This window comes from Ovis aries, chromosome 26, assembly GCF_016772045.2.
Source record: "Ovis aries strain OAR_USU_Benz2616 breed Rambouillet chromosome 26, ARS-UI_Ramb_v3.0, whole genome shotgun sequence".
Classification (NCBI taxonomy): domain Eukaryota; kingdom Metazoa; phylum Chordata; class Mammalia; order Artiodactyla; family Bovidae; genus Ovis; species Ovis aries.
In genome coordinates, this window is record NC_056079.1 from 34,053,581 (window position 1) to 34,079,945 (window position 26,365).

The 26,365-nt window shown below is 37.5% G+C and overlaps 1 protein-coding gene across 1 annotated transcript in view; it reads right to left on the reverse strand.

The window, feature by feature from the left end:
- Positions 1-835: 835 nt before the first annotated feature.
- Positions 836-26,365, reverse strand: part of LOC105605871 (A disintegrin and metallopeptidase domain 3-like) — a 127,325-nt gene continuing 101,795 nt past the window's right edge. The window contains 5 exon segments of the mRNA XM_027962622.3: positions 836-998; positions 6,462-6,506; positions 12,509-12,671; positions 15,416-15,545; positions 20,352-20,438. Of these exon segments, the coding sequence (XP_027818423.2) occupies positions 989-998; positions 6,462-6,506; positions 12,509-12,671; positions 15,416-15,545; positions 20,352-20,438 (435 nt within the window). The 3' untranslated portion in view covers positions 836-988.

Consider the following 26,365-nt stretch of genomic DNA (forward strand, 5'->3'; position numbering starts at 1 on the left):
TCCGTGTGTCCCATTTCTTATTTGAAGGAAAAAGGCTTTCAGCTTCCTCGACCTTCCACAAGTTCCAAAGGGCATATTCAAACAGTTGCTGACTGGGGAAGGGAAGGGAGGGGAGGCAGGAGGAGACACTACTGCAGCAAGGGGCCTGGTGCTGGTCCCTCCTCGGGTGATGGGCTAGCAGTCTGTGCATGCCTTGGAGTTCTTCAGCAGGAACTAGGGCCCCCTCAACCCAGACGGAGGAGGTCACTGCAGGCTGAGCACAAGCAAGTGGACCCACACTGATTGGAAAGGCTGATGACTGAGATGGCTGGAACACGGCCCTGTTATCTCACCACCAGCCAGTCAGAGGGAAGTTCCACACGCTGCAGCCCTTGCCCCAGATTTTACCTATTAAAACTCGTATACTGTCATGTAAGAAACAAATCGCCAGTCTATGTTTGATGCAGGATACAGGATGCTTGGGGCTGGTGCATGGGGATGAGCCAGAGAGATGATATGGGGTGGGAGGTGGGAGGGGGGTTCAGGATTGGGAACTCATGTACACCCGTGGTGGATTCATGTCAATATATGGCAAAACCAATACAGTATTGTAAAGCAAAATAAAGTAAAAATAAAAATTAAAAAAATAAATAAATAAAAAAGGCAAGGGAAAACAAAAACAAACAAAAAACCTCTTCCCCTAAAAATATCAGTGAGCTTGGGGTTTTGAACATCAGCTGAAGGTTCTCCTTGCCCCTTACAATAAACCTTTCTCTGCTCCAAGCTCTTAAGTTTCTACTCTGAGTCGGACACATGAAGTTGGGTTGAGAACAGAATCAATAGACACAAGCCTGCATACTTTCACTCACAGGATTTACTTTGCTTTGTAAAACTGAAAGCTGTGGGTCATCACAAAAGGAAGAAGGGAAGACTTTCTTTTTCATTCTTGAATCATGCCAGTTTCTTGCTAATATCTTTTCTCCAAGCTGTGTTTTGTTTTGTTTTTTCTTTAGTCATTGCTGTAAAATAAATACAGAAAAATAGAAATGCTACATTTTATAAGTTGTTAATAAATGTTTTATCATTTCACTTCACAGCTGCATGCATATCCATTAAATAGTATACAAAGACAATTTATACTGTCACAATCTACATCTGTGCTCCATACAATTTTCAAACCCAAGTTTTTTTGTTTCTTTTAATTTTTCCCCTAAATCATCTATGATAGCCACATTGAAAGACAATGGTATAAACTAGTGTTAACAATATATGTTTCATTTACACAAGTTTTTTATGGGTCAAAGAAAATCATGAGCGATACAACATGTGAAAGTGAAAGTGAAGTCGCTCAGTCATGTCCAACTTTTTACGACCCCGTGGACTGTAGCCCTCCAGGCTCCTCCATCCATGGGATTCTCCGGGCAAGAATACTGGAGTGGGTTGCCATTTCCATCTCCAGGGGATCTTCCCGACCCAGGGATCAAACCCAGGTCTCCCGCATTGCATGCAGATGCTTCTGAAGAGGGAGTAATAATCATTATTATTAATAATAAATATTTTCTCAATTTTCATATACAGAGGAGGAGAACTTCCAATAGTCCTCTGTGCCTCTCTGACAGGTGTCCCACATACATATCTTCAAAACAAATTCCTTTTTTACTCCCTTCTACTTCATCATTCAATCACATGGACCACAGCTTGGTCTGACTCAATGAAACTAAGCCATGCCCTGTGGGGCCACACAAGATGGGAGAGTCATGGCGGAGAGGTCTGACAGAATGTGGTCCATTGGAGAAGTGAATGGCAAAGCACTTCAGTATTCTTGCCTGGAGAACGTTATGAACAGTATGAAAAGGCAACATGATAGGATACTGAAGGAGGGCATCACTGACTTGATGGACATGAGTTTGAGTGAACACTGGCAGCTGGTGATGGACAGGGAGGCCTGGCGTGCTGCAATTCATGAGGTCGCAAAGAGTCAGACATGACTGAGCGACTGAAATGGATTGATCTCAACTGAACTTCATCACTCCAACACCAAACTCGTTCTCACCAGCTATACAGTATGTCAACAGTAAAAGGTATCACTATCCATTGTGTCGGACTGTTTAAGTCTTTGCCGATCTCTCTTATTCTAAACCAAATACATCGAGCCAGTCAGCGCTTCAGCCAAGTCTTCTCCTGTTAGGTCTCTCTTTGTTATTCTTTCCGTCTTATCCAGTCCTGCCCTCTTCACAATTTTACTGTTCATTTTGTTTCACTAGTCTCCATTCTGACTAAATCTGACTGCATTTTCTAATTTATCCCAGTGAAACTTGTAAAAAGCAGACCATGTCATGCTAAATCCTCCTTTACCACTTCAAAAATACTTCAACTACATTCCTATTCAGATAAATGAGAAAATGTAACCTCTGGATCATGGCATATCAGACTTAGCTCATGATTACCTAAGCAGACCTTCTCTTTCATCATCCATAAGCTGTAGAGTAAATTTTTTAAAATATTTTAAGAGCACACATTTAGGAACAGAGAGCTCTGGGTTAGCTATGTAGCCTTGCTGTCTTCCAGGAAGGAACATCACTGAAGTACTGTTTCTTACACTCTACATCCAAACTGTCAACTCACTCTATTGGTTCACATTCAAAGTGTATTCCTAAGACCATCTTTACTATCCCTGGTATGAGGTAACATCCTTTCTCTCCTGGATCAGTCCTGAGGGTTTTGGTTGCTGTTGTTGTTAGATCATTCATGTGCTTGAAAAGCTCCTACCCGGGTTCATGCATTGATAGCCCTGCCAGCTTGATGCCTGGGTGAGAGAGAGGTGGTTTACGGCTGAAGTGGAACTGTGAATCTACCTGTGGGAAGTTCTCTCTTTACCTCTGGGAAAGCGTGAATACCTGGCTTCTCTTTTTGCTGAGATAAGGGCAGTTGGATTTATGATGGACTGTTTACAATTTAAAATAAGGAAATTTGTGCCAGAGGTGTCTCTCTGGCCCCCAGTGTATGCCTGTATTCCTCTCTTGTTGCCCTGCATCCAAATAAAAGCCTTCTGTGAGTTGACTCAGGTGACTCCTTTCAAACATCTAAACTGCATAATTATTTGTACCTCCCTTCAATTCATCGCTGACCCATCACTTGCTCAACAGGGCCTACTCAGTCGGACATATTTAAAATTGCCCCCCAGTTCCTCCTTCTCTCATCTTTTCCATATAATGAATTACCTTTCAGCACACTCTACAATCAACTTATAAAATATGTTTATGGAATGAATGTGTCACATTCTGGAGGCAAGTCCTTAATATGACCATAAAGTACTGCTGGTAGGAGAAGGCTATGAGAAACAGGAGAAACGATGCAAAACAAAGCATGAGATTGAAGCTATGACTGAAGAGTTGGAAAAAAAATCTGAGAGATGGAGAGCTCAGTGTATTGCTCTAGGAGAAAATGAGTAAAGTTGTGTGGAGGTGAGGAGTGTGGGTGAAGGCACTCAGCATGATGACAAAACTACGATTGTAGGAGATGAGAAGGAGACAGCCACGGGCCAGAGTCTTCACCTAAGATGTGGGCTTTTAATATAACTTGCTGAGAGAGAAGGTAGAGGCTACTCTAGGCAGAAATAAGACTACTTTACTTTGAGGCTACGAGTTATGAATATTTTCTTTGGTGGCAGAAAAGGAAATAAGATCCAATGACTTTACTCTCCATCATGGTCACATATGGCAGCTAAGTAAAGAGATGAACTTGTGATCTCATTCTTAGATGAGTTTCTGATTCTGTTCCTTTACTCCCAGTGATGTCTAATATGTGAAATATCATATATCATGGTTTCTATATGCATTTGGTTTAGGAATATGAACAGTATATACAGAAGCCTTCGTTATCTCATCTTGTTGTAAAGAATTATTCTTCTGCCTTGGAGGGTGAGTGCCTTTTAGCATTTGCCTGGCATCTACTAGGTCCTCAATAAATGTACATACCATTCCCATTCCCAGTCTTATATCAGAAAATATGTGGCAAAACTGTGGAGTTCTTAAGAGTTTCAGGACTTTTCTGTGGCTCAGATGGTAAATAATCCACCTGTAATGCAGGAGACCTGGGCTCGATCACTGGGTAGGGAATACCCTGGAGAAGGGAATGGCTAGCCCTCCAGTATTCTTGCCTGGAGATTTCCAAGGACAGAAGAGCCTGGCAGGCTACAGCCCATGGGGTCGGAAAGAGTCGGACACAACTGAGTGACTAACACTTTCATTTTTAAGAGTTTCAACACTGGAGTACGATCTTAATCTCAAACTCAAAAACTTGCTATCATTCTATACACGTGGGGAATTACTTGCATTCTTTATATCTGTTTTCTTATTTCTAAAACAAGGAGACCAATAACCAGGGAATCAATGAGGAAGAAATACAAGTGTTGGGAGACAATATGTATAAAACTCTCATTTAGACAATCTGTTAATGAAGATGAGTGTTTTAAATACACCAAACAAATACATGATTGCTCATAAATATTTTAAGAATGCATTTAAAGAATGAAGGTAACTATGCTTCTTTGGAAATAAATGCCCTTAGCCTGTGATCACCAAAGTAAGCAAATTTGGTGACCCACTTGCAACAATATTAAAATGTTACACTCTGATTTGATTCATTTGTGTCAACAACTGCATCCTCTACAATCTTGTACAAGAAGGAGAAATCTATGATTACACGTATATGTCATCTTCCTAGAACTTTCTAGAACTTTATCCTCTCCAAGGATATATCTTAGCTGATGACATAACTATTTTTTTCAAGCTCTAATATTTATCACTTAAAATAGTTAAATGATTGCTATCCTTAAATATTGTCACAGTAATAAAAGAATTAGAGTCGACACTTGACACTGTTCATGCTAATATTTTACGCTCTGGATTTTTCCACAGTATGAAATCAAATTGCACATCCTGAGAGAAATGCACATGCCATATTGTCATGCACAGTAGATCAAACTAACGCAGTCAAAACCCTAAATGGAAACCTTCTAAGGAATTTTAAATACACAAGCTACATCTTCAAGATATTTAACTATTGTTCTTTCACTAAAAATTAATGAGATTTAAATTTAGCTTGAAAGATAGAACAACCAAAGTTTAAAGTGCATGCTAAATTTGTGTCCTAAGTCGCTCCCTCAGGACTCTAGGGAGGCCCATTCATATACTTTCATGCTTATTCCTAGAGTATAACAACCAAGAGCAGGGAGCTCATGTCATCTCTTTCAGAACTTAGTTGTATGTTGGGGCTTCTCTGGTAGTCCAGCAATTACATCTCTGTTCTTCCAATGTAGAGTGCACAAGTTCCATTCCTGGTCTGAGAAATACTATCCCACATGCTGGGTGGCAAGGCCAAAGAAAGCAAAGCTGTTGTACACTGATTTGAGCTACTAGGATTAGGACAGCCATGTTGCACAACTTAAGGGTATCTATTCAACTGGTGGTTAGCATGAAAAGCACCCCCTGCGTTTGGGCCATGCACAGATAAAGTGGCCATACACATTGGCCCTGGATAAAATGCAGTTGAATCTTTGGATTCAACTGGAAAGCAGCTTCACATAAGGACTGCTGAATTACTTACCTATTAGTCTGTTTCCCTCTGGCAGATTCTGGGCCCTTGGTAAGCAGGGCTCAGGTGACTCTGGTCCTGCCCCCTCTTTCATACCACTTAACACAAGACTTTGCAGAAAGAATACCTGCAAATGGTATTTGTTTGAGAATTGGACAAAGGGACTAAGGCAAAGGGGACTGGCCACCCCATCTGTACTCTTCCTTTCTTCTGGTCTTAATAGTAGAATAAATGGCTTTCTTGCACTATAGAGTGAAAGAAATAACATTCGATATATCTGGGGGGGGGGTTGGGTAGAAAATCAACTTCACGAATGTTACAACGCATCTGTCCCTTACATATTATGGATAAGGCTAGGCAGGCCAGAGAGGTTAAATGATTTGCCCAAGGTTACACTGGTCTCAGGCAGTGGAACCTAGTCTATCTCCTTGGTCTCTGACTCCCAGTGCATGAGTTTCCCATTACACACCTTCAGAAAGAATGTCATGTAATCATTTCTTTTAAAGGAAAGGAAATCCGAATTGGAATTTGCAGACTGTTTCCAAATAAACAGATTTAAAATTTCAAAAAAAAAAAAAAAAAAAAAAGAATGCATTTAAAATCCCTTTGAAGTCATTTCTTTTTACAAAAATTGTGGCTAATGAATCTGGACAATGCGAGTTAACATGAAACGTTTCTATAGAAGTATAAGGTAATATCAACACGAAATGCTTTGTTTTAGCCTTTTAGTATATGATAGTAATGACTAGATATCAAAATGATGAACTCATTGGAAACAAAAAATGGAAATAATATATTTCCTATATTGGAGCACTGTTAAAATATTTTTAATATATTTAATGAATTATATCATTTTGTCAATAATGATCATTTTACTTCAACTTTACCTGTAAGACTGACTGCTGTTACTACTGCTGATTTCTGATGGAGATCTGTATGAAAGAAATAGAATTGTTTTAAGGTTAGGAAACACTGTAATCTTAAATGAACTCAAGAAAACAAAAATAGCTAGACTTTTACTAATTATTCAGTTAATATGTACCAATATCCACTTTTCTCCCTATATCCCATTGAGGGATTATATATCCTACTGGGGTATATTTACCAATGGTAGCCTAACTTTAAAATATGTTAAACTTAATTTTGTGAATGATTTAAAGAATTATCTAAAATCTTATTTGTTTTTACATGCAGCTTCCCAGTTTTCCTAGCACCATTTGTTGAAGAGACTGTCTTTTCTCCATTGTATATTCTTGCTTCTTTTGTTGTAGATTACTTGACCATAGGTGCATGGGTTTATTACAAGGCTTTGTATCCTGTTCCACTGATCTGTATTTCTATTTTTGTGCCAGTACCATACTGTTTTGCTGACTATAGCTTTGTAGTATAATCTGAAGTCAGGAAGCCTGATTTCTCCAGCTCTATTTTTCCTTCTCAAGATTGTTTTGGCTATTTGGGGTCTTTTGTGTCTCCATACAAATTTTAAGCTTTTCTTGTTTTAGTTCTGTGAAAAATGTCACAGAAAATTTGATAGAGATTGCACAGAATCTATAGACTGCCTTAGGTAGTGTAATTTTGACAATATTGACTTTCCCAATTCATAAACATGGTGTGTTTTTACATCTGTTTCTGTTTTCTTCAATTTCTTTCATCAGCATCTCATAGTTTCAGTATAGGTCATTTGTCTCCTTAAATAGGTTTATTCTTAGGTATTTTATGTTTGTGATGTGATAGTAAATGAAATTGCTTCTTGAATTTTTCTTTCTGATCTTTCATTGTTAGTGTATATAAATGCAAGAGATTTCTGTGTATTAATTTTGTAACTTGCAACTTTAACAGATTCATTGATGAGCTCCAGTAGTTTTCTGGTGGCATCTTTAAAATCTATGTAGAGCATCAGGTCATCTGCAAACAGTGACGATTTAACTTCTTGCTTTCCAATTGCTAAATCACTTCAGTCATGTCCGACTCTGTGCGACCCCATAGATGGCAGCCCACCAGGCTCCCTCGTCCTTGGGATTCTCCAGGCAAGAACACTGGAGTGGGTTGCCATTTCCTTCTCCAATGCATGAAAGTGACAAGTAAAAGTGAAGTCGCTCAGTTGTGTCCGACTCTTCGCGACCCCATGGAATGCCTCTGCCCATGGGATTTTCCAGGCAAGAGTACTGGAGTGGAGTGCCATAGCCTTCTCCAACTAGGATTCCCTTTATTTCTTTTTCTTCTCTGATTACAGTAGCTAGAACTCCCAAAACTGTTAAATAAAAGTGGTGACAGTAGACATCCTTGTCTTCCTCCTGATCTTAGAGGAAAGGCTTTCAGCTTTTAACCACTGAGTATGATGTTAGCTGTAGGTTTGTCATATATGGCCTTATTATTTTGAGATATGTTCCCTCTATCCCCACTTTCTGGAGAGTTTTTATCATAAATGGTGTTGAGTTTGTCAAAAGCTTTTGTGGCATATATTGAGATGAGCATATGGCTTTTATTCTTTGCTTTCTTACTATGGTACATCACACTGATTGATTTGCAGATATTTTTCCTTATAGCAGGCTTCCCTGGTGGCTCAGAGGTTAAAGCATCTGCCTGCAATGCGGGAGACTTTCCTTATAGCACTATTTACAACAGCAAAGATATGGATACAACCTAAATATCCATCAACAGAAAAATGGATAAAGAAAATGTGGAACATATATACAACGGAATATTTTACTCAGCCATCAAAAAGAAAGAAATAAAGCAATTTGCTGCATTTTGGATGGACCTAGAGATTGTCTGTCATCTTATGTGAAGTAAGTCAGACAGAGAAGGAAAAATATTGTATGACATCTTTTACGTTCAGTATCTAAATGAACTTATTTACAATCAGAAACAGACTTACAGACTCAGAGAGTGAACTTATGGCTTCCAGGGGGGAAGGATGAGGGGGAAGCCTAGATAGGGAGTTTGGGATGAATACGTACACATGGGATATGGATGTGTACACACATATTTAATATGGATAACCAACTAGGTCCTACTGTATAGCACATTGAGCTCTGCTCAGTGTTATGTGGCAGCCTGGATAGGAAGGGAGTTTGGGGGCAAATAGACACATACATATGTATGGCCGAGTCCCTTTGCTGTCTAGCTGAAACTATTACAACATTGTTAATCTGCCATATTCCAACATAAAATAAAAAGTTTAAAACTAATATGTTAAGTATTTTAAAAATTTCAAAGTTAAATCCATCTATTACTTTTCTCTATGTTATCTACATGGAAGACAGGGTGAAATATTATAATATCTATGATAATGCTTCTCCAAAGTTAAAGACAATTTACACATGAACTCTTAAATTATCATGACTTCGATTATATTATTTCTATCAAATAACTATGTGAATAGTCGTCTCAGTTCTGTTAATGAGCTCCTTAATGAGGCCTCTCTTTCAGTTATGTCTGTTTACACTTTGTGGTATTCAAACGGCCTCCATTTTCCCTTTGGCTCCTATACACACTCAGTTCTTGTTGAAGAGTAATATTATGGTGTAGTTTCCTTGTAATGGCTATAGTTCTTTGGCTACAGATGGTAAAAATCAGGTTTGAACATCCAATTTGGGATTATAAATCCTGACAGGACACTTGTTTAAACTAGATACACTTGCACAGCTATTTCGTTCTGTCTGTTGATGTCTCTTAACTAACAGATACTGGTTTTGAGAGATTATTAGGATTTTTACTTGAAAATGAAACTAGAATGGTTGAGAGAGGTACTCTGGGCCATGTGTAAGCAGAGCAGTTCTTTTGGAGAGAATGAACATAGACAAAAAGAGATGATGTCAATCATAAAAGCCTTTGGGTGATGGAGAGAATGACCAAGTTCACAGCCATCCAGTTCCTTACTACCCTTTTGTGTTTCAGCCCTACATCATTTCTTGCTCTTGTAGCACTGAAACAATTGACTGATGCTTTTAAAACTTAGGCAGATTTTGTTATTTATGGTCAGTGATATCTAAGTATACCATTTCTTCCAGAAGTCAGATTCAGCTTTGCAAGTATTCAGATTTTTCGAACGTTTCTTAAATAAGAGCCCAGGAAGACTTATGCCAAATATCGTTCAATTAAATCAATTTATAACAACTGAATGATTATATAAATGTCCATGCGAATCATGCAGAATACTGCCCTGAATTTACTGGTTGCTGCTGACTTGTTCATAACTAAGATTAACTTACTTGGTAAGCAGAGGTGCTGATAGAAATTTTATATCATTTTATCTCCAATAAACATATGAGAAACAAAAATGATTTACTTTGCAATGAAGGAACGAGACCCAATCTTTACACTTACTTCTGCATTCTCGTCGTCCTAAATAATTACTAAGAAAATTGTGAACAGTATTTGTGCTACAGGAAAGAAAAAGCTGTATGAATGTGAAATAAGGTCAGACAGAGAAAGACAATGTATGATCCCATTTATACGTAGATTGAGAAAACCAAAACAAACAAACAAAAACCTCTTAAATGCAGAGAACAAATTGGTGGTTGCCATATGTAATGGGTTGGAGTGAGGATGAGCAAAATGGGTAAGTAAGTTTAAAAGGTACAACTTCTATTTAAAAAAATAAATGTCATGGGGATGTAATGGACAGCATGCTGACTATAGTCAGTAATAACTACTAACTGCATATATGAAACTTTCTAAAAGAGTAGATCTTAAAAGTCCTCATCAGGAGGAAAACAAAAAATTTGCAACTATGTATAACAAATGTTAACTAGACTTACTATGATCATTTTACATTATATACAAAGTATTATACACATGAAACTAATATCATATATGGTAATTATACCTCATTTTTTAAAAAAGAATTAATTTAATTCTTTTCTAAAAAAAGGAAAAACTGAGCAAGTACCTTAACTCTAATTTCAGAAACATGTGAGCAATATTAATTTCATGTAACATAGGCCAAGTCCTTTATATGTGCTTTCCCTCACTCTTTGTGATCTTATATTTTCTCACCTTCCCCATATTCTGTGCTGCCCCGTCTCTATTCATCATTCAATTCAGTTCAGCCGCTCAGTCATGTCTGAATCTTTGCGACCCATGAACTGCAGCACTCCAGGCCTCCCTGTCCATCATCAGTTCCCAGGGTTTACCCAAACTCATGTCCATTGAGTTGGTGATGCCATCCAGCCATCCCATCCTCTGTCATCCCCTTCTCTTCCCACCCCTAATTTTTCCCAGCATCAGGGTCTTTTCAAATGAGTCAGCTCTTCACATTAGGTGGCCAAAGTATTGGAGATTCAGCTTCAACATCAGTCCTTCCAATGAACACCCAGGACTGATATCTTTTAGGATGGACTGGTTGGATCTCCTTGCAGTCCAAGGGACTCTCAAGAGTCTTCTCCAACACCACAGTTCAAAAGCATCAATTCTTCTGCACTCAGCTTTCTGTATAGTCCAACTCTCACATCCATACATGACTACTGGAAAAACCATAGCCTTGACTAGATGGACCTTTGTTGACAAAGTTATGTCTTTGCCCTTTAATATGCTGTCTAGCTGGGTCATAAGGTTTCTTCCAAGAAGTAAGTGTCTTTTAATTTCATGGCTGCAATCACCATCTGCAGTGATTTTGGAGCCTCCCCTGAATAGTCAGCCACTGTTTCCACTGTTTCCCCATCTATTTGCCATGAAGTGATGGGACTCGATGCCATGATCTTAGTTTTCTGAATGTTGAGCTTTAAACCAACTTTTTCACTCTCCTCTTTCACTTTCATCAAGAGACTCTTTAGCTCTTGTTCATTTTCTGCCCTAAGGGTGGTGTCATCTGCATATCTGAGGTTATTGATATTTCTCCCAGCAATCTTGATTCCAGCTTGTGCTTCATCCAGCCAAGCCTTTCTCATGATATAGTCTGCATATAAGTTAAAAAATTAGCATGACAATATATAACCTTGACGTATTCCTATTCCTATTTGGAACCAGTCTGTTGTTCCATGTCCAGTTTTAACTGTTGCTTCCTGACCTGCATACAGGTTTCTCAAGAGGCAAGTCAGGTGGTCTGGTATTCCCATCTCTTTAAGAATTTTCCACAGTTTATTGTGATCTATACAGTCAAAGGCTTTGGCATAGTCAATAAAGTAGAAACAGATATTTTTCTGGAACTCTTTTACCTTCCAGCATATTCTAGCTTCTTGGCACCACCAAATGTCAAGACAAGGCAAATGGGGTTGCTTAGGAAGTAGACAGCACCATCTAAAGCAATTATAGCCAACATGACTTTCTATTAGAAAGATACTGAGGATTTACTGAGTAGTTGAATTACTGTAGTAATTGAATTACTGAGTAGTTGAACAACTGAATTAGTTGTTCCTAGGCCTTTATGGGCATGAAAGATACCCATGTGCTTAAAGTTAGAAAAAAAAATCTGGTATTTTTGCAAACATTTGGTAGAAATATAAGCATTATCAGTGACTTATAAGCCACCATTTGGTGGTTCAAATGGTGAAGAATCTGCCTGCAGTGCAGGAATGAAAGTGAAAGTCGCTCAGTCATTTCCGATGCTTTGAGAGAATTCATGGAATTTTCCAGGGAGAGTACTGGCGTGGTTAGCCTTTCCCCAGCTGAGTCACAAGGGAAGCCCTTGGTGCTGGAGATGCCTGTTCAATTCCCCGGGTTGGGATGATACCCTGGAGCAGGGCATGGCAAATCATTCCAGTATTCCTGCCAGGAGAATCCCCATGGAAAGAGAAGCCTGGTGGGCTACAGTCCATGGGTTCCAAAGAGTCTAACACGACTGAGAGACTAAGAACACACACACGCACACACACACAAACACAACCATTACACCAATCTATACAAGTCCCTATTTATAATATTCTGAATAACATTTGAATTTTCTCATAAAGCCTTTCAAATATTAAATATAAAAAACAATGTGTTTACTTACTCCCCACTTAGTGTTCCCTCTTTGTTCCAAAATATCTTCATTTTTTTCCATTTAAGAGCAATGATAGCAGTTAAAATGAAGAAAGGTAGGAAAACATAGAAACTCATCCTAAGGTTATTTTTTTGAGAGGCACGATGTCGTTTTATCAAGTCTGAAGTTTTAGCTGAAGACATAACAATATCTTTTAACTTTTAAAAAATGATACATATCATTTTAGTAATTTGAATTATAACAATTTGGAATTCAAATAATATAATCATAGAATAAATAAATTTAAACTTAAAAGTGCTTTCCAAACTTCTGTGACTATACCCCAAAGTGCATTATATATTTCTTTAAATATATATAATTTAATCTTTATATGTATATTTAATATTTATGTGCTACATTCTAACAAATTTCATTCTATCATACTATCATATTTCTGTCATATTGCACTGCTACTTAGAATATATTAGGTTGATATTACCATCTAACAGATTCCTCTATTTAAAAAATAGAGCAAAAAAACAAAAAACAAAAAACAAAAAACTCCCCTGGAGAAAGGAATGGCTACCCACTCCTATACTCTTGCCTGGGAAATCCCATGGACACAGGAGACTGGCAGGCTCCATGGCGTTGCAAAAAGTCAAACATGACTTAGCAACTAACACTAACACTCTCACTCTCAGTGTGGATTTTCTAGTTCCAAGTCACCCTTTGGGGAACTGCCTCATTTTGCACTGCTTTGTGTAAAAATAAAGACTAGTATTTAAGACCACAAAAAAAGAACTGTTTTAAAAATTATTTAGTGAAAATTACAGATATAACTGAGGCTAATTAAAAAGAAACAGCAATAGTAGATGAGGTTAAATTTACATAACAAATGTAAAAAGTGATATTGTTTTAATTTTGATTGCATTAATTTAAAAAGTTGATATTCCTCTTGGTGTTATAAAGATTTGCATAAAACTAGAAAAGTAAATCTATGGCCAAGTGGTCCAAATAAGCAAAAGGAATAAACCAGAAAATTAAAATTAAAAAAATATAAATCAAGCAACCAGAATTACCACCAAACCAATTGTGATGATATTGTGTGTATTTGTGGACATAATTATCTAAATCTTTGTGAACCCATGGACTGTAGCCTGCCAGGTTCTTTTGTCCATTGAATTTTTCAGGCAAGAATACTGGAGTGGGTTGCCATTCCCTTCTCAGTGGATCTTCCCCTCTCGTGGATCGAACCCACATCTCTTGCATCTCCTGCACTGGCAGGTGGATTCTTTACCACTGCACCATCTCATGATATTAAGTGTAAACAAATTTAATGCCCTCTCAAAACAACAAGAGAATCTGTGCCACTGAAACACAGGTACAGTCCAATTATATGTTGATTCAAAGTAATTTACCAAGCTGCTGTATATCACAGGGAGCTCAGCTCGGGCCTCTGTGATGACCTAGAAGGGTGGAGATGAGAGGGAAGCTCAAGAGGGAAGAGATATATGTATACTGACTCATATGGTTGTACAGCAGAAACTAACACAACATTGGAAAGCAATTATACTCCAATTAAAAAATAAATTTAAAAAACATCTAGTTTTCAATAACTTTTGTATATGAATCCAAATTTTATTTTCCGTTGTGTAGCATGACATTTTAAATACCTTGCAATACCAAACAAGCAAAAACAAATAAACAAAAAAAAAAAAACAAAAAAACCTTTTTACGTATATGCAGAGTACATCATGCAAAATGCTGGGCTGGATGAATCACAAGTTGGAATCAAGAATCTCTCTAACTGGGAGAAATATCAACAAGCACACCTATGCAGATGATACCACTCCAACAGCAGAAAGTGAAGAGGAGCTAAAGAGCCTCTTGATGAGAGTGAAAAAAGAGAGTGAAAAAGTTGGCTTAAAGCTCAACATTCAGAAAATAAAGATCATGGCATCTGGTCCTATCACTTCATGCCAAACAGAAGGGGAAAAAGTGGTAACAGTGACAGATTTTCTTTCTTTGGCTCCAAAATCACTGGGGATGGTGACAGCAGCCATGAAATTGAAAGATACTTGATCCTTGGAAGGAAAGTTATGACACACCTAGACAGGGTATCAAGAAGCAGAGACATCAATTTGCTGACAAAGGTACATGTAGTCAAGACAATTGTTTTTCCAGTTGTCATGTACAGATATGAGAGTTGGACCATAAAGATGGCTGAGTGCTGAAGAATTGATGCTTTCAAGTTGTGGTGCTGGAGGAGACTCTTGAGAGTCCCTTGGACAGCAAGGAGATCAAACCAGTCAATCCTAAAGGAAATCAACCCTGAATATTCACTGGAAGGACTGACGCTGAAGTTCCAATACTTTGGCCACCTGATGTGAAGAGCCTACCAGTTGGAAAAGACTCTGATGCTGGGAAAGATTGAAGGCAAAAGGAGAAGGGGGCAACACAAGATGAGATGGTTGGATGCCATTACCGACTCAGTGGACATGAATGTGAGCAAACGCTAGGAGATAGTGAAGGACAGGGAAGCCTGGCAGTGATGCAGATCATGGGATCACGTGAGTCAAATGTAATTTAGTGACTGAACAGCAACAAAGCTAGAAAACCGCTGTATAAATCGAAAAATTTGGGAAACCATGGTTAAGATTAAGATGACACATTAAATGTTCATGGCTAGATTTGAGTTAAAAGCACATACACATTTTGATTGACAACATAATCTATAGGTGTGCTATTTATAATAGCACTACAAAGTGACCATTTACATTTAATTAGGTAAAATAAAATGAAAATGTTGGTTCCTTAATTGCATTCTCCACATGTCCAGTGCTTAATAGCCACATTAGACACACATTAACCCCACAATAGACAATGGGACTGTAAGGATACAGAAGGCTCTGTTGGAGCAGTGATTTAGTTACTAACATTTCTCCATCTCCTCCTCTATATTCCAAAATCCATCATCGATACTTCCTCCTGGTGATGAGGCTGTTTCCAAACAATCTGGGGGCACATATCCAGCATCACATTGACAATGTAGGCGAGAATTGCAAATCTGGAATGGAACCAGAATAAATAAGAAAACCATTATATATGTCATATAAAAATTAAATGGATTAGTATTGATTGTGAGCCAAAGCAAATGATTAAAGTAATGCAATTTCTTATGTTACAGGCTGTTTTTACTTTAATGTGGAAAATAATTATAAGGATAAAATGCAAAGCAAGAAATGTTCATTCAATGCTTTTTAAATGTTACAGAGGATTTATCTAATTTATCTCTTCAATAAAAGTAGACAACATTCTTGATACACCTGAAAATATAGAACTGTCTCTTCTAGAAAGACATGGAAATTATGACACTAAAAATTATTGCAGGAGTTGAAATTTATTATGAATTGTGCCAGATACTTTATAAAACTGTTTTAAGAGTCAAATTTTATGAAACATGGGGAGCAAACTAAAAGGTGAAGCTTACTTATTCAGGTACAGTTTGAAAATTTGATTTTGCTAGAAAATAGGAAGGCTAGGGGGCTTCTCTGGTAGCTCAGATGGTAAAGAATTTGGCCTGCAATGCGGCAGACCTGGGTTCGATCCCCGGGTTGGGAAGATCCTCTGGAGGAGGACGTGGCAACTCACTCCAGTATTCTTGCCTGGATAAGTCCCAAGGACAGAGGAGCCTGGCAGGCTATAGTCCATGGGGTCGCAAAGAGTTGGACATGACTGAGCAACTAAGCACAGCACAGCACAGGAAAGCTAGAATATATTTATAAATATGACCTTATGGATGAATCAAAAGATGGGTCAGAAGCAGAATAGGGAATCTAGGGATAAGTTCAGAAAAAATTAAATTGAAATTAAATAATAAAGGAATGGAACATAAAAGAAATTGTAAATAATAGGATGTGTAAATAGGAGGTAAATTTTAATACAAGGCACACAGACCGGTCACTTTTTCCAGGATTACTATAGAAAACATGAAACATCAAGATAATGGGAGATACTAACTACCATTTTAAAGCTAAATGCATGCTTAGAAATTCTTAAATGGGGCACAGATTTCTATAATTCAGGTGATAATTTCACAATGGCTAGACAAATAAAAGTGCAAATGGAAAATGTGACCAGACACACTGAACTGCTATTATTAATTTAAAAAATGAAAATTAGCAAAAAATTCAGCGTGTTAGAAGATATTAGTAAACTAAGAAGCCCATCTGGCCTGAATTTGAAGAAATGTTTTCACTCCTGATAGGTGCAGAAAAACTGATATAATATTTCCTGAAGACAGGCAATATTTATTAAAATTCAAATTATGCATATATTTGACCCATCAGATTTCAATGCAATCAATTTATGAAATCAAATAATTCTGCAAGGTGAATGTACAGCAGCGTCCACTGTACCACTATTTACAACAGTTAAATAAAAATTCAGTATTATCCAAAAGTCCATCAGTGAATGACTTCAAATACAGAAAGAACCATAGAGAAAAATAAATGGAAGTCACTGATCTGAGACAGATTTCAAAGGATAAGGAACTCTGCTGTCAAACATATATTAGATTATGAGTAATGTGTAATAGAAACAAAGTTTGTGAGTGTTTCGTATATATCAGTTATCAGCTCAATTCAGATCAGTTCAGTCAATCAGTCATGTCCAACCCCATGGACTGCAATACACCAGGCTTCTCTGTCCTTCACCAATACTTGGAGCTTGCTCAAACTCATGTCCATCGAGTTAGTGATGCCATCCAACCATCTCATCCTCTGTCATCCCTTTCTCCTTCTGCCTTCAATCTTTCAAACATCAGAGCCATGCACTCAATTATAAGCAGTATTTATATTTATGTATAAATACATACATGTATATACTAACTCCAGAAAGAACGAAGAGATGGAGCCAAAGCAAAAACAACACCCAGTTGTGGATGTGACTGGTGAAGGAAGTAAAGTCCGATGCTATAAAGAGTAATATTGCATAGGAACTTGGAATATTAGGTCCATGAATCAAGACAAATTGGAAGTGGTCAAGTAAGAGATGGCAAGAATGAACGTTGACATTTTAGGCATCAATGAACTAAAATGGACTGGGATGGGTATCTACTACTGTGGGCAAGAATCACTTAGACGAAATGGAGTAGCCATCAGAGTCAACAAAAGATTCTGAAATGCAGTACTTGGATGCAGTCTCAAAAATGACAGAATGATCTCTGTTCGTTTCCAAGGTGAACCATTCAGTACCAGTAATCCAAGTCTATGTCCCAACGAGTAATGCCGAAGAAGCTGAAGTTGAACAGTTCTATGAAGACCTACAAGACTTTCTAGAACTAACACTGAAAAAAGATGCATTTTTCATTATAGGGAACTGGAATGCAAGATAAAGAAGTCAAGAAATACCTGGAGTAATGAAAAAATTTGGCCTTGGAATGAAGCAGGACAAAGGCTAAGACAGTTTTGCCAAGAGAACACACAGGTCATAGCAAACACCCTCTTCCAACAACACAAGAGAAGACTCTACACATGGACATCACCAGATGGTCAATACCAAAACCAGATTTATTATATTCTTTGCATACAAAGATGGAGAAGCTCTATACACTCAGCAAAAACAAGACGGGGAGCTGACTGTGGCTGAGATCATGAGCTCCTTATTGTTAAATTCAGACTGAAATTGAAGAAAGTGGAGAAAACCACTAGACCATTCAGGTATGACCTAAATCAAATCTCTTATGATTATACAGGGGAAGAGACAAATTGATTCAAGGGATTAGATCTGATAGACAGAGTGCCTGAAGACCTATGGACAAAGGCTCATGATATTGTAAAGGAGGCAGTGCTCAAAATCATCCCCAAGAAAAAAGAAATGCAAAAGGGAAAAATGGCTGTCTGAGGAGCCCTTACAAGTATCTGAGAAAAGAAGAGAAGCTAAAGGCAAAGGAGAAAGGGAAAGTTATAACCATTTGAATGCAGAGTTCCAAAGAATAGCAAGGAGAGGTAAGAAAGCCTTCTTCAGCAATCAGTGCAAGGAAATAGAGGAAAGCAACAGAATGGGAAAGACTAGAGATCTCTTCAAGAAAACTAGAGATGCTAAGAGAACATTCCATGCAAAGATGGGCTCAATAAAGAACAGAAATATTATGGACCTAACAGAAGCAGAAGATATTAAGAAAAGGTGGTAAGAATACACAGAAGAACTATACAAAAAAGATCTTCATGACTGAGATAATAATGATGGTATGATCACTCACCTAGAGCCAGACATCCTGGAATGTGAAGTCAAATGGGCCTTAGGAAGCATCGCTATGAACAAAGCTAGTGGAGGTGATGGAATTCCAGGTGAGCTATTTCAAATCCTGAAAGATAATGCTATGGAAGTGCAGCACTCAATATGCCAACAAATTTGGAAAACTCAGCAGTGGCCACAGGACTGAAAAAGGTCAGTTTTCATTCCAAACCCAAAGAAAGGCAATGCCAAAGAATGCTCAAACGACTGCATAATTGAACTCATCTCACACACTAGTAAAGTAATGCTCAAAATTCTCCAAGCCAGGGTTCAATAGTACACGGACTGTGAACTTCCAAAAGTTCAAGCTCTATTTAGAAAGGCAGAGGAACCAGAGATCAAATTACCAAAATCCGATGGATCACTGAAAAAGCAAGAGAGTTCCAGAAAAACATCTATTTCTGCTTTATTGACTATGCCAAAGACTTTGACTGTGTGGATCACAAAAAACTGTGGAAAATTCTGAAAGAGATGGGAAGACTTGAACAGCTGACCTGCCTCCTGAGAAATCTGTATACAGGTCAAGACAGCAACAGTTAGAAATGGACATGAAACAACACACAGGTTCTAAGTCGGGAAAGGAGTATGTCGATGCTGTATATTGTCACCCTGTTTATTTAACTTTTATGCAGAGTACCTCATGAGAAATTCTGGACTGGGTGAAGCACATGCTGGAGTCAATATTGCCAGGAGAAATATCAAGAACCTCAGATATGCAGAAGACACCACCCTTATGGCAGAAAATGAAGAGGAACTAAAAAGCCTCTTGATGAAAGTGAAAGAGGAGAGTGAAAAGTTGGCTTAAAGCTCAACATTCAGAAAATGAAGATCATGGCATCCGGTCCCATCACTTCATTGAAAATAAATGGGAAAACAGTAGAAACAGTGTCAGACTTTATTTTTTGGGGCTCCAAAATCACTGCAGATGGTGATTGCAGCCATAAAATTAAAAGACGCTTGCTCCTTGGAAGAAAAGTTATGACCAACCTAGACAGCATATTAAAAAGCAGAGACATTACTTTGCCAACAAAGGAGCATCTCGTCAAAGCTATGATTTTAATAGTAGTCATGTATGGATATGAGAGTTGGACTATAAAGAAAGCTGAGGGCAGAAGAATTGATGCTTTTGAACTGCAGTGTTGGAGAAGACTCTTGAGAGTCCTTTGGACTGTACGGGAATCCAACTAGTTTGTCCTAAAGGAAATCAGTACTGAATGTTCATTGGAAGAACTGATGCTGGAGCTGAAACTCCAATACTTTGGCCACCTAATGTGAAGAACTGATTCACTGGAAAAGACCCAGATGCTAGCAAGGATTGAACGCATCATAATAGCTTATGTAATAGCATAATAGCTTATACTGCATTTTTGTACAAAGTTTAAAAGTTTTTAGCTCATGAAGTGTGCAATGATCTGATAAAATACATAGAACATGTACACATGTATAAATAATGAAATTTGGTTTCTGCATTTAACTGAAATTTTCCAAAGAAATTTCCACCTCCATAATATTATCTTGTAAAATGTTATGATATGTATTTTAAAACTATACATAAAATAGAGTAACAATTACATACCCCATGTCCTTTACATTTGACAAGTGGGTCACAGTCTTGATACTGACTGTATTGGGTGACTGCCTTGCAAGCTCCGTTGTCACAAAACTAAAATGAAACAACCAACAACTTCAAAGTCAGGAATTCATTAGCTGTACTTAGTATAAGAAATTAGATACACAATATTATATATACTTAGGATGAACTTGAATTTCATAACATCTACTCATTCTAATAAAATCTTAAAATGGTACATTATTACTTTATCAAACATCAAGTTTTACAATAAGATATTGCTTCCTTTGAAGGAGCAGGCTTGTGAGTTTACTAATAGCCAATGAAAATTATTAAAGTATTGTAATTTGGTATGTTACAGGAAGTTTTTATTTTAATATGGAAAAGGATTTTAAAAATCAAATACAATACAAGAAATGTCAACTCAGTGCTTTTCAAGTGCCATAGAGATTTTCTCTAATTTGTCTCAATAAAAGTAGACAACATTTTTTATATACCTGAAAACATAGAACTTTCCTATGTCTTTTGTAGAAGGTATAGAAATTATGCAGCTAAAAATTATAGCTGGTGTAAGAACAAAACAAGCCAAATTAGAATGAGCATTTGAAGTGGGCCTTTGAACTTTCTATGCATTTATATATATATGCTCACATTGACCTTGAGAGGGAGATATTTTTATCCACATTTTTATTTGATGAGAATTAAATGTACACTTTTTAGGTCATGTCACCACTGACTGACAGAATCAATATTCAGTGCAAGAACTACTTTAATCATAGAGCCCATTGATCAGTGCTCAATACCAGTGCTTCAACCAGTCATTTTTACATTCTCCTAACTTTATAACAGTATCCCTTGTCTTTTACAAAAGCAATGTTCTCCTTCATACCTAAGTTTATCTATCTTTGAATTTGAAATAGAACTTATACCCAAGTCATAGGTTATGAGGGTGAAATAAGTTATTACACATAAAGGAACAAAAACAGTTTGGGACATAGTAAATGCTCACTAAATATAAATTTGTGTTTTAGTTATTTATTTAACCTGATTTTGATGTAGACTGCATGTTAATATTCCTCTATCAAAATTTTAATTTAATTTGAATACTCTGGGGGACATGTTCTAAGATTATCTGCCCACTTTTCTCAAGTTATCTGATAGAATATCCAACAGATGATGAAGTCTAAAACATTCGTTATTTTCTATCACTATTGGTAAGTAAATATATGGACAAAGGTCCGTCTAGTCAAAGCTATGGTTTTTCCTGCAGTCATGTAGGATGTGTTCAGTTCAGTCACTCAGTCATGTGCGACTCTTTGTGACCACATGAACTGCAGCACGCCAGGCCTCCTTGTCCATCACCAACTCCTGGAGTCCACCCAAACCCATGTCCATTGAGTCGGTGATGCCATCCAACCATCTCATCCTCTGTCGTCTTCTTCTCCTCCTGCCTTCAATCTTTCCCAGCATCAGGGTCTTTTCAAATGAGTCAGCTCTTCGCTCCGGTGGCCAAAGTATTTGAGTTTCAGCTTCAACATCAGTCCTCCCAATGAATATTCAGGACTGGGAGGGATTGTGGGAAAGAGGAGAAGGGGACGACAGAGTATGAGGTGGCTGGATGGCATCACCAACTCGATGCACATGAGTTTGGGTGAACTCCGGTAGTTGGTGATGGACACGACTGAGAGACTAAACTGAACTGAGGTACGAATGGGTGAGAAAAAGGGAGAAATTTCATTTACTTTTTCATTGATCAGCTTATCTACTTTTGGACAGGCACATGCCCCAAACACATTGCATTTCAAGTTTGAAAAGAATGTGCTGAGATGTGTTTATCATCCCTCATATTCCTATGGGGACTAGAATCAGTTAGATAAACTATTCTGATGGCTGCTTCATATTGCTTAAAGCAGTGGTCCCCAATATCTTTGGCACCAGGGACAGGTAATGTGAGCGATGGGGAGTGATAGGGAGTGGCAGGCAAAGCTTTGCTTGCTTTCTTGGCACTTACTTACTGCTGTGTGGCCTGGTTCCTATTAAGGGTTGGGGACCCCTGGCTATTTCTAACAGCAATATAATTTTGTTGTTAATGCTTATTGACTTTATTTCTTTTTTTTTCCTTTGAAATTGAGATTTTCCTGGTTCATGGTATGAAGAGTGTGACTTTTGATTGAAACCTAGATATTTTGATTACTGTGTTATGAGACTCTAGTTAAACCTTGTGGTTAAACCTGGTTAAACCTTCGGGTTCAGCAGTTCTTCTCTATTACAACTCTGAAGTAGGGGAAAGGAACACTGCCTCATTTTTGCCAGGTAATGCTGAAAGTTGGAGAAGGGAATGGCAACACACTCCAGTATTCTTGCCTGGACAATGCCATGGACAAAGGAGTCTGGTGGGCTACAGTACAAGGAGTCGCAAAGAGTTGTGCAAGACTGAGCGACTATCACTCACTCAGCATTGGAAGTGAAGATTCCACTAATATCTGGAATGAGAGGGGCTCCTTATTATTGCAAGTGGCTGGGAAGAACAAGCTCTCCACAAATCCTCTGTTCTACCACTCTGGTGAGAGTAGAAGTGTAGCTACAATTTTATCTATATCCTTTGGCTGCAGAAGAGAATCCATTGTTTAAAAGTGTACCATCTTGCTAAGCTGTTCACTTGGCTAAAGTCAGGCTTTCCTTTATGACTTGTTTCTCTCTGTTTCATTTGACATTTCTGAGTTTCTGGCTTCTCTGGCACTCAGTTTGGGAGATATAAGGCTAAAAGCAAAGAGATCACATTGTTATGTTTCTCCACAGGTACTGAGGTGCCTAGCTGATCTGCTGAAAGAATCTTTCAGGTTTTGGAATCTTCTTATGTTTATTTTACATTTAATATCCAGGTGTCCTAGCTACAATTAATCAGAAGAATAGAGAAAAGTACATCTAGTCTGCCCTGGAACTTCAAATCTCTATCCAGTAGTTTTAACCATGATATAATATATTTATCAATATTTCCCCTTATCTGTAACTGACTTTGTACCATTGGAGATAACTCTGAGATACTTGGATACTCACAGATACTATCCCTAAGTTTTCCTTGAGTTTTTATTAAAGCATTTTGATCTATAATTCCTTTGAAATAATATTTTATACCTTTGTCTATAGGCTAATTTATCCTTGTACCTATTGGCTTTTATTTTAATTATTTCAACTTTATCTTCTGTCTTGTTATTTAGTAACATGAATTGTCAATTTCCATTTTATTTCAAATTGCATTGGCTATTTTGTACATTTAGCTCTTTGCATTTTAATATAACCTTTAAATATGTTTTTCAATTTCCACCAGCAACTCATTCCCTGCCCCCCACCTCAGAAAAGAAACCTGGTGGAATCATGATTCTTCTGGATTCTTCTGCATCATATTCATTAATTGATTTTGAGAACAGTACCGTTTTAACAATATTGCCTTCCAAGTCAAAGACACAATTTATGCTTAAATAGTGATCACAACTCACATAATTTTCATGTGTAGTCAAAAAAGTAGAGCTGAAGGGGATGGGAGATGGATAAATTAGGAGTTAAGGATTAGCAGATAAAAACCACTATATACAAAATAGATAAATGAGAAGGTCCTACAGTATAGCACATGAAACTATAAGAATATATATAACTGAATCACTTTGCTGTACACAAGATACTGACACAGCCCTGTAACTCAACTATATTCAATTAAAAAAAATTTTAAAGGTAGAAATAATATCTTGCAGGTTTTACCTTGATTTCTCTATCACCATAATATTACATATCTCCATGTCATTAAAAATTATTTGTATTGGATATGGGCTTTCCTGGTGACTCAGACGGTAAAGAATCCACTTGCAATGTGGAAGACTTAGGTTCAATTCCTGGGTTGGAAAGATTCCCTGGAGAAGGTAATGGCTGCCCACTCCAGTATTCTGGCCTGGAGAACCCCCATGGACAGAGAAGAATGATAGGCTAAAGTCCATGGGGTTGCAGAGTTGGACATGACTGAGTGACGTTCACTTTCACTTCACTGTGCTTAACTTATCTGATCAACCTATAATTGGCATTTAGTGTGTCTTGTTTATTTTATCTATTATAACTCACATCATAATTGCTCTATATCAATGTCTATTCTCTAACATTTTAAAATTAACCTTAATTACATCAGAAATAGATAAAAAGTGTGATGATAAATTTGAAGCCTAAACATTTCAAAATCACTTTCCATAAAGTATCTGTTAATTTATACTTATTTTAGGAAGATTATAAGTTACGCTTCTCACCATCAATTCTTTTTTTGCTTGAAGTATAGCTGGTTTACAATATTATATTAGTTTTGGATATACTACATATTGATTCAATTTTTTATATATTATACTCCATTTAAAATTAATATAAAATATTGGCTATATTCTCTGAGCTGCGTAATATATTCTTGTATCTTATTTGGAAGACAACACAAACAGACAGAAAGACACACCACATTCTTGAACTGGCAGAATCAATACTGTCCAAAGGACTACATTGTCCAAGGCAATTTCCAGATTTAATGAAATTCATATCAAATTACCAATGGAAGTTTTCACAGAGTTAGAACAAAAATCATAAAATTTGTAAAGAGACACAAAAGACCCTGAATAACCAAAAAATCTAAGAAAAATGAAGCTGAAGAATCAGGCTCCCAGACTTAAGACTATGCTACAAAGCTACAGTCATCAAAACAGGAAGGTACTGGCACAAAAATACATATAGATCAGTGGACTAGGACACAAAGCTCATGATAAACCCATATGCCTATGGTCACCTAATCTATGACAAAGCAGGCAAGACTATACAATGGAGGAAAGACAGTCTCTTCAATAAGTGGTGTTGGGAAACTGGACAGCTATATGTAAAAAACAAAAAAAAAAAAAAGAAGAAGAAGAAAACTCTAACCACACACACACACACACACAAGCTCAAAGTGAATTAAAGACTTAAATGTAAGACTGAATACTATAAAACTCTCAGAGGAAAAAAAGACCAAACATCCTCTAACATAAACTGCAGCAATATCTTTTTTGACCCATCTCCCAGAGTAATGGAAATAAAAATAAAAATAAATGGTACCTAATTAAATTCAAAAGCTGTTGCACAGCAAAGGGAATTATATACAAAAACAAAAATACAACTCACAGGATGGGAGAAGATATTTGCAAATGATGCAACTGACAAAGAATTAGCCTTTAAAATTTTCAAACATCTCATCCAGCTCAACATCATAAAAACACACAACTCAGTCCAAACATGGGCAAAAGACCTAAAGAGACACATTGCTGTAGAGAAGACATACAGATGGGTAAGTGACCTATGAGAAGATGTTCAGCATAGTTAATTATTGAAAATGAAAGTGTTAGGCAATTAGCTGTGTCTGACTCTTTGCAACCCCATGGACTGTCAGAGAACTAAGATCATGGCATCCAATCTCATCACTTTATGGCGAATAGATGGGAAACAATGGAAACGTGACAGATTTTATCTTCTTGGCCTTCAAAATCACTGTGGAGACTGAGGCCATGAAATTAAAAGACACTTGCTTCTTGAAGGAAAAGCTACAACAAACACGGACAGCATATTAAGAAACAGAGACATCACTTTGCTGACAAAGGTCTGTATAGTCAAAGCTATGATTTTTCCAGTAGTCGTGTATGGATGGGAGTTGGACCATAAGGAAGACTGAGCACTGAAGAATTGATGCTTTCAAACTGTGGCGCTGGAGAAGACTCTTGAGAGTCCCTTGGACTGCAAGGAGATCAAACCAGTCAATGCTAAGTGAAATCAACCCTGAACATTCATTGGAAGGATTGATGCTAAAGCTGAATCTCTAATACTTTGGCCACCTGATGGGAAGAGTCAACTCACTGGAAAAGACCCAGATGGTGGGAAGGATTGAAGGCAGGAGGAGAAAGGGACAGCAGGATGAGATGGTTGGATGGCATCACTGACTCAAAGCACATGAGTCTGAGCAGACTCCT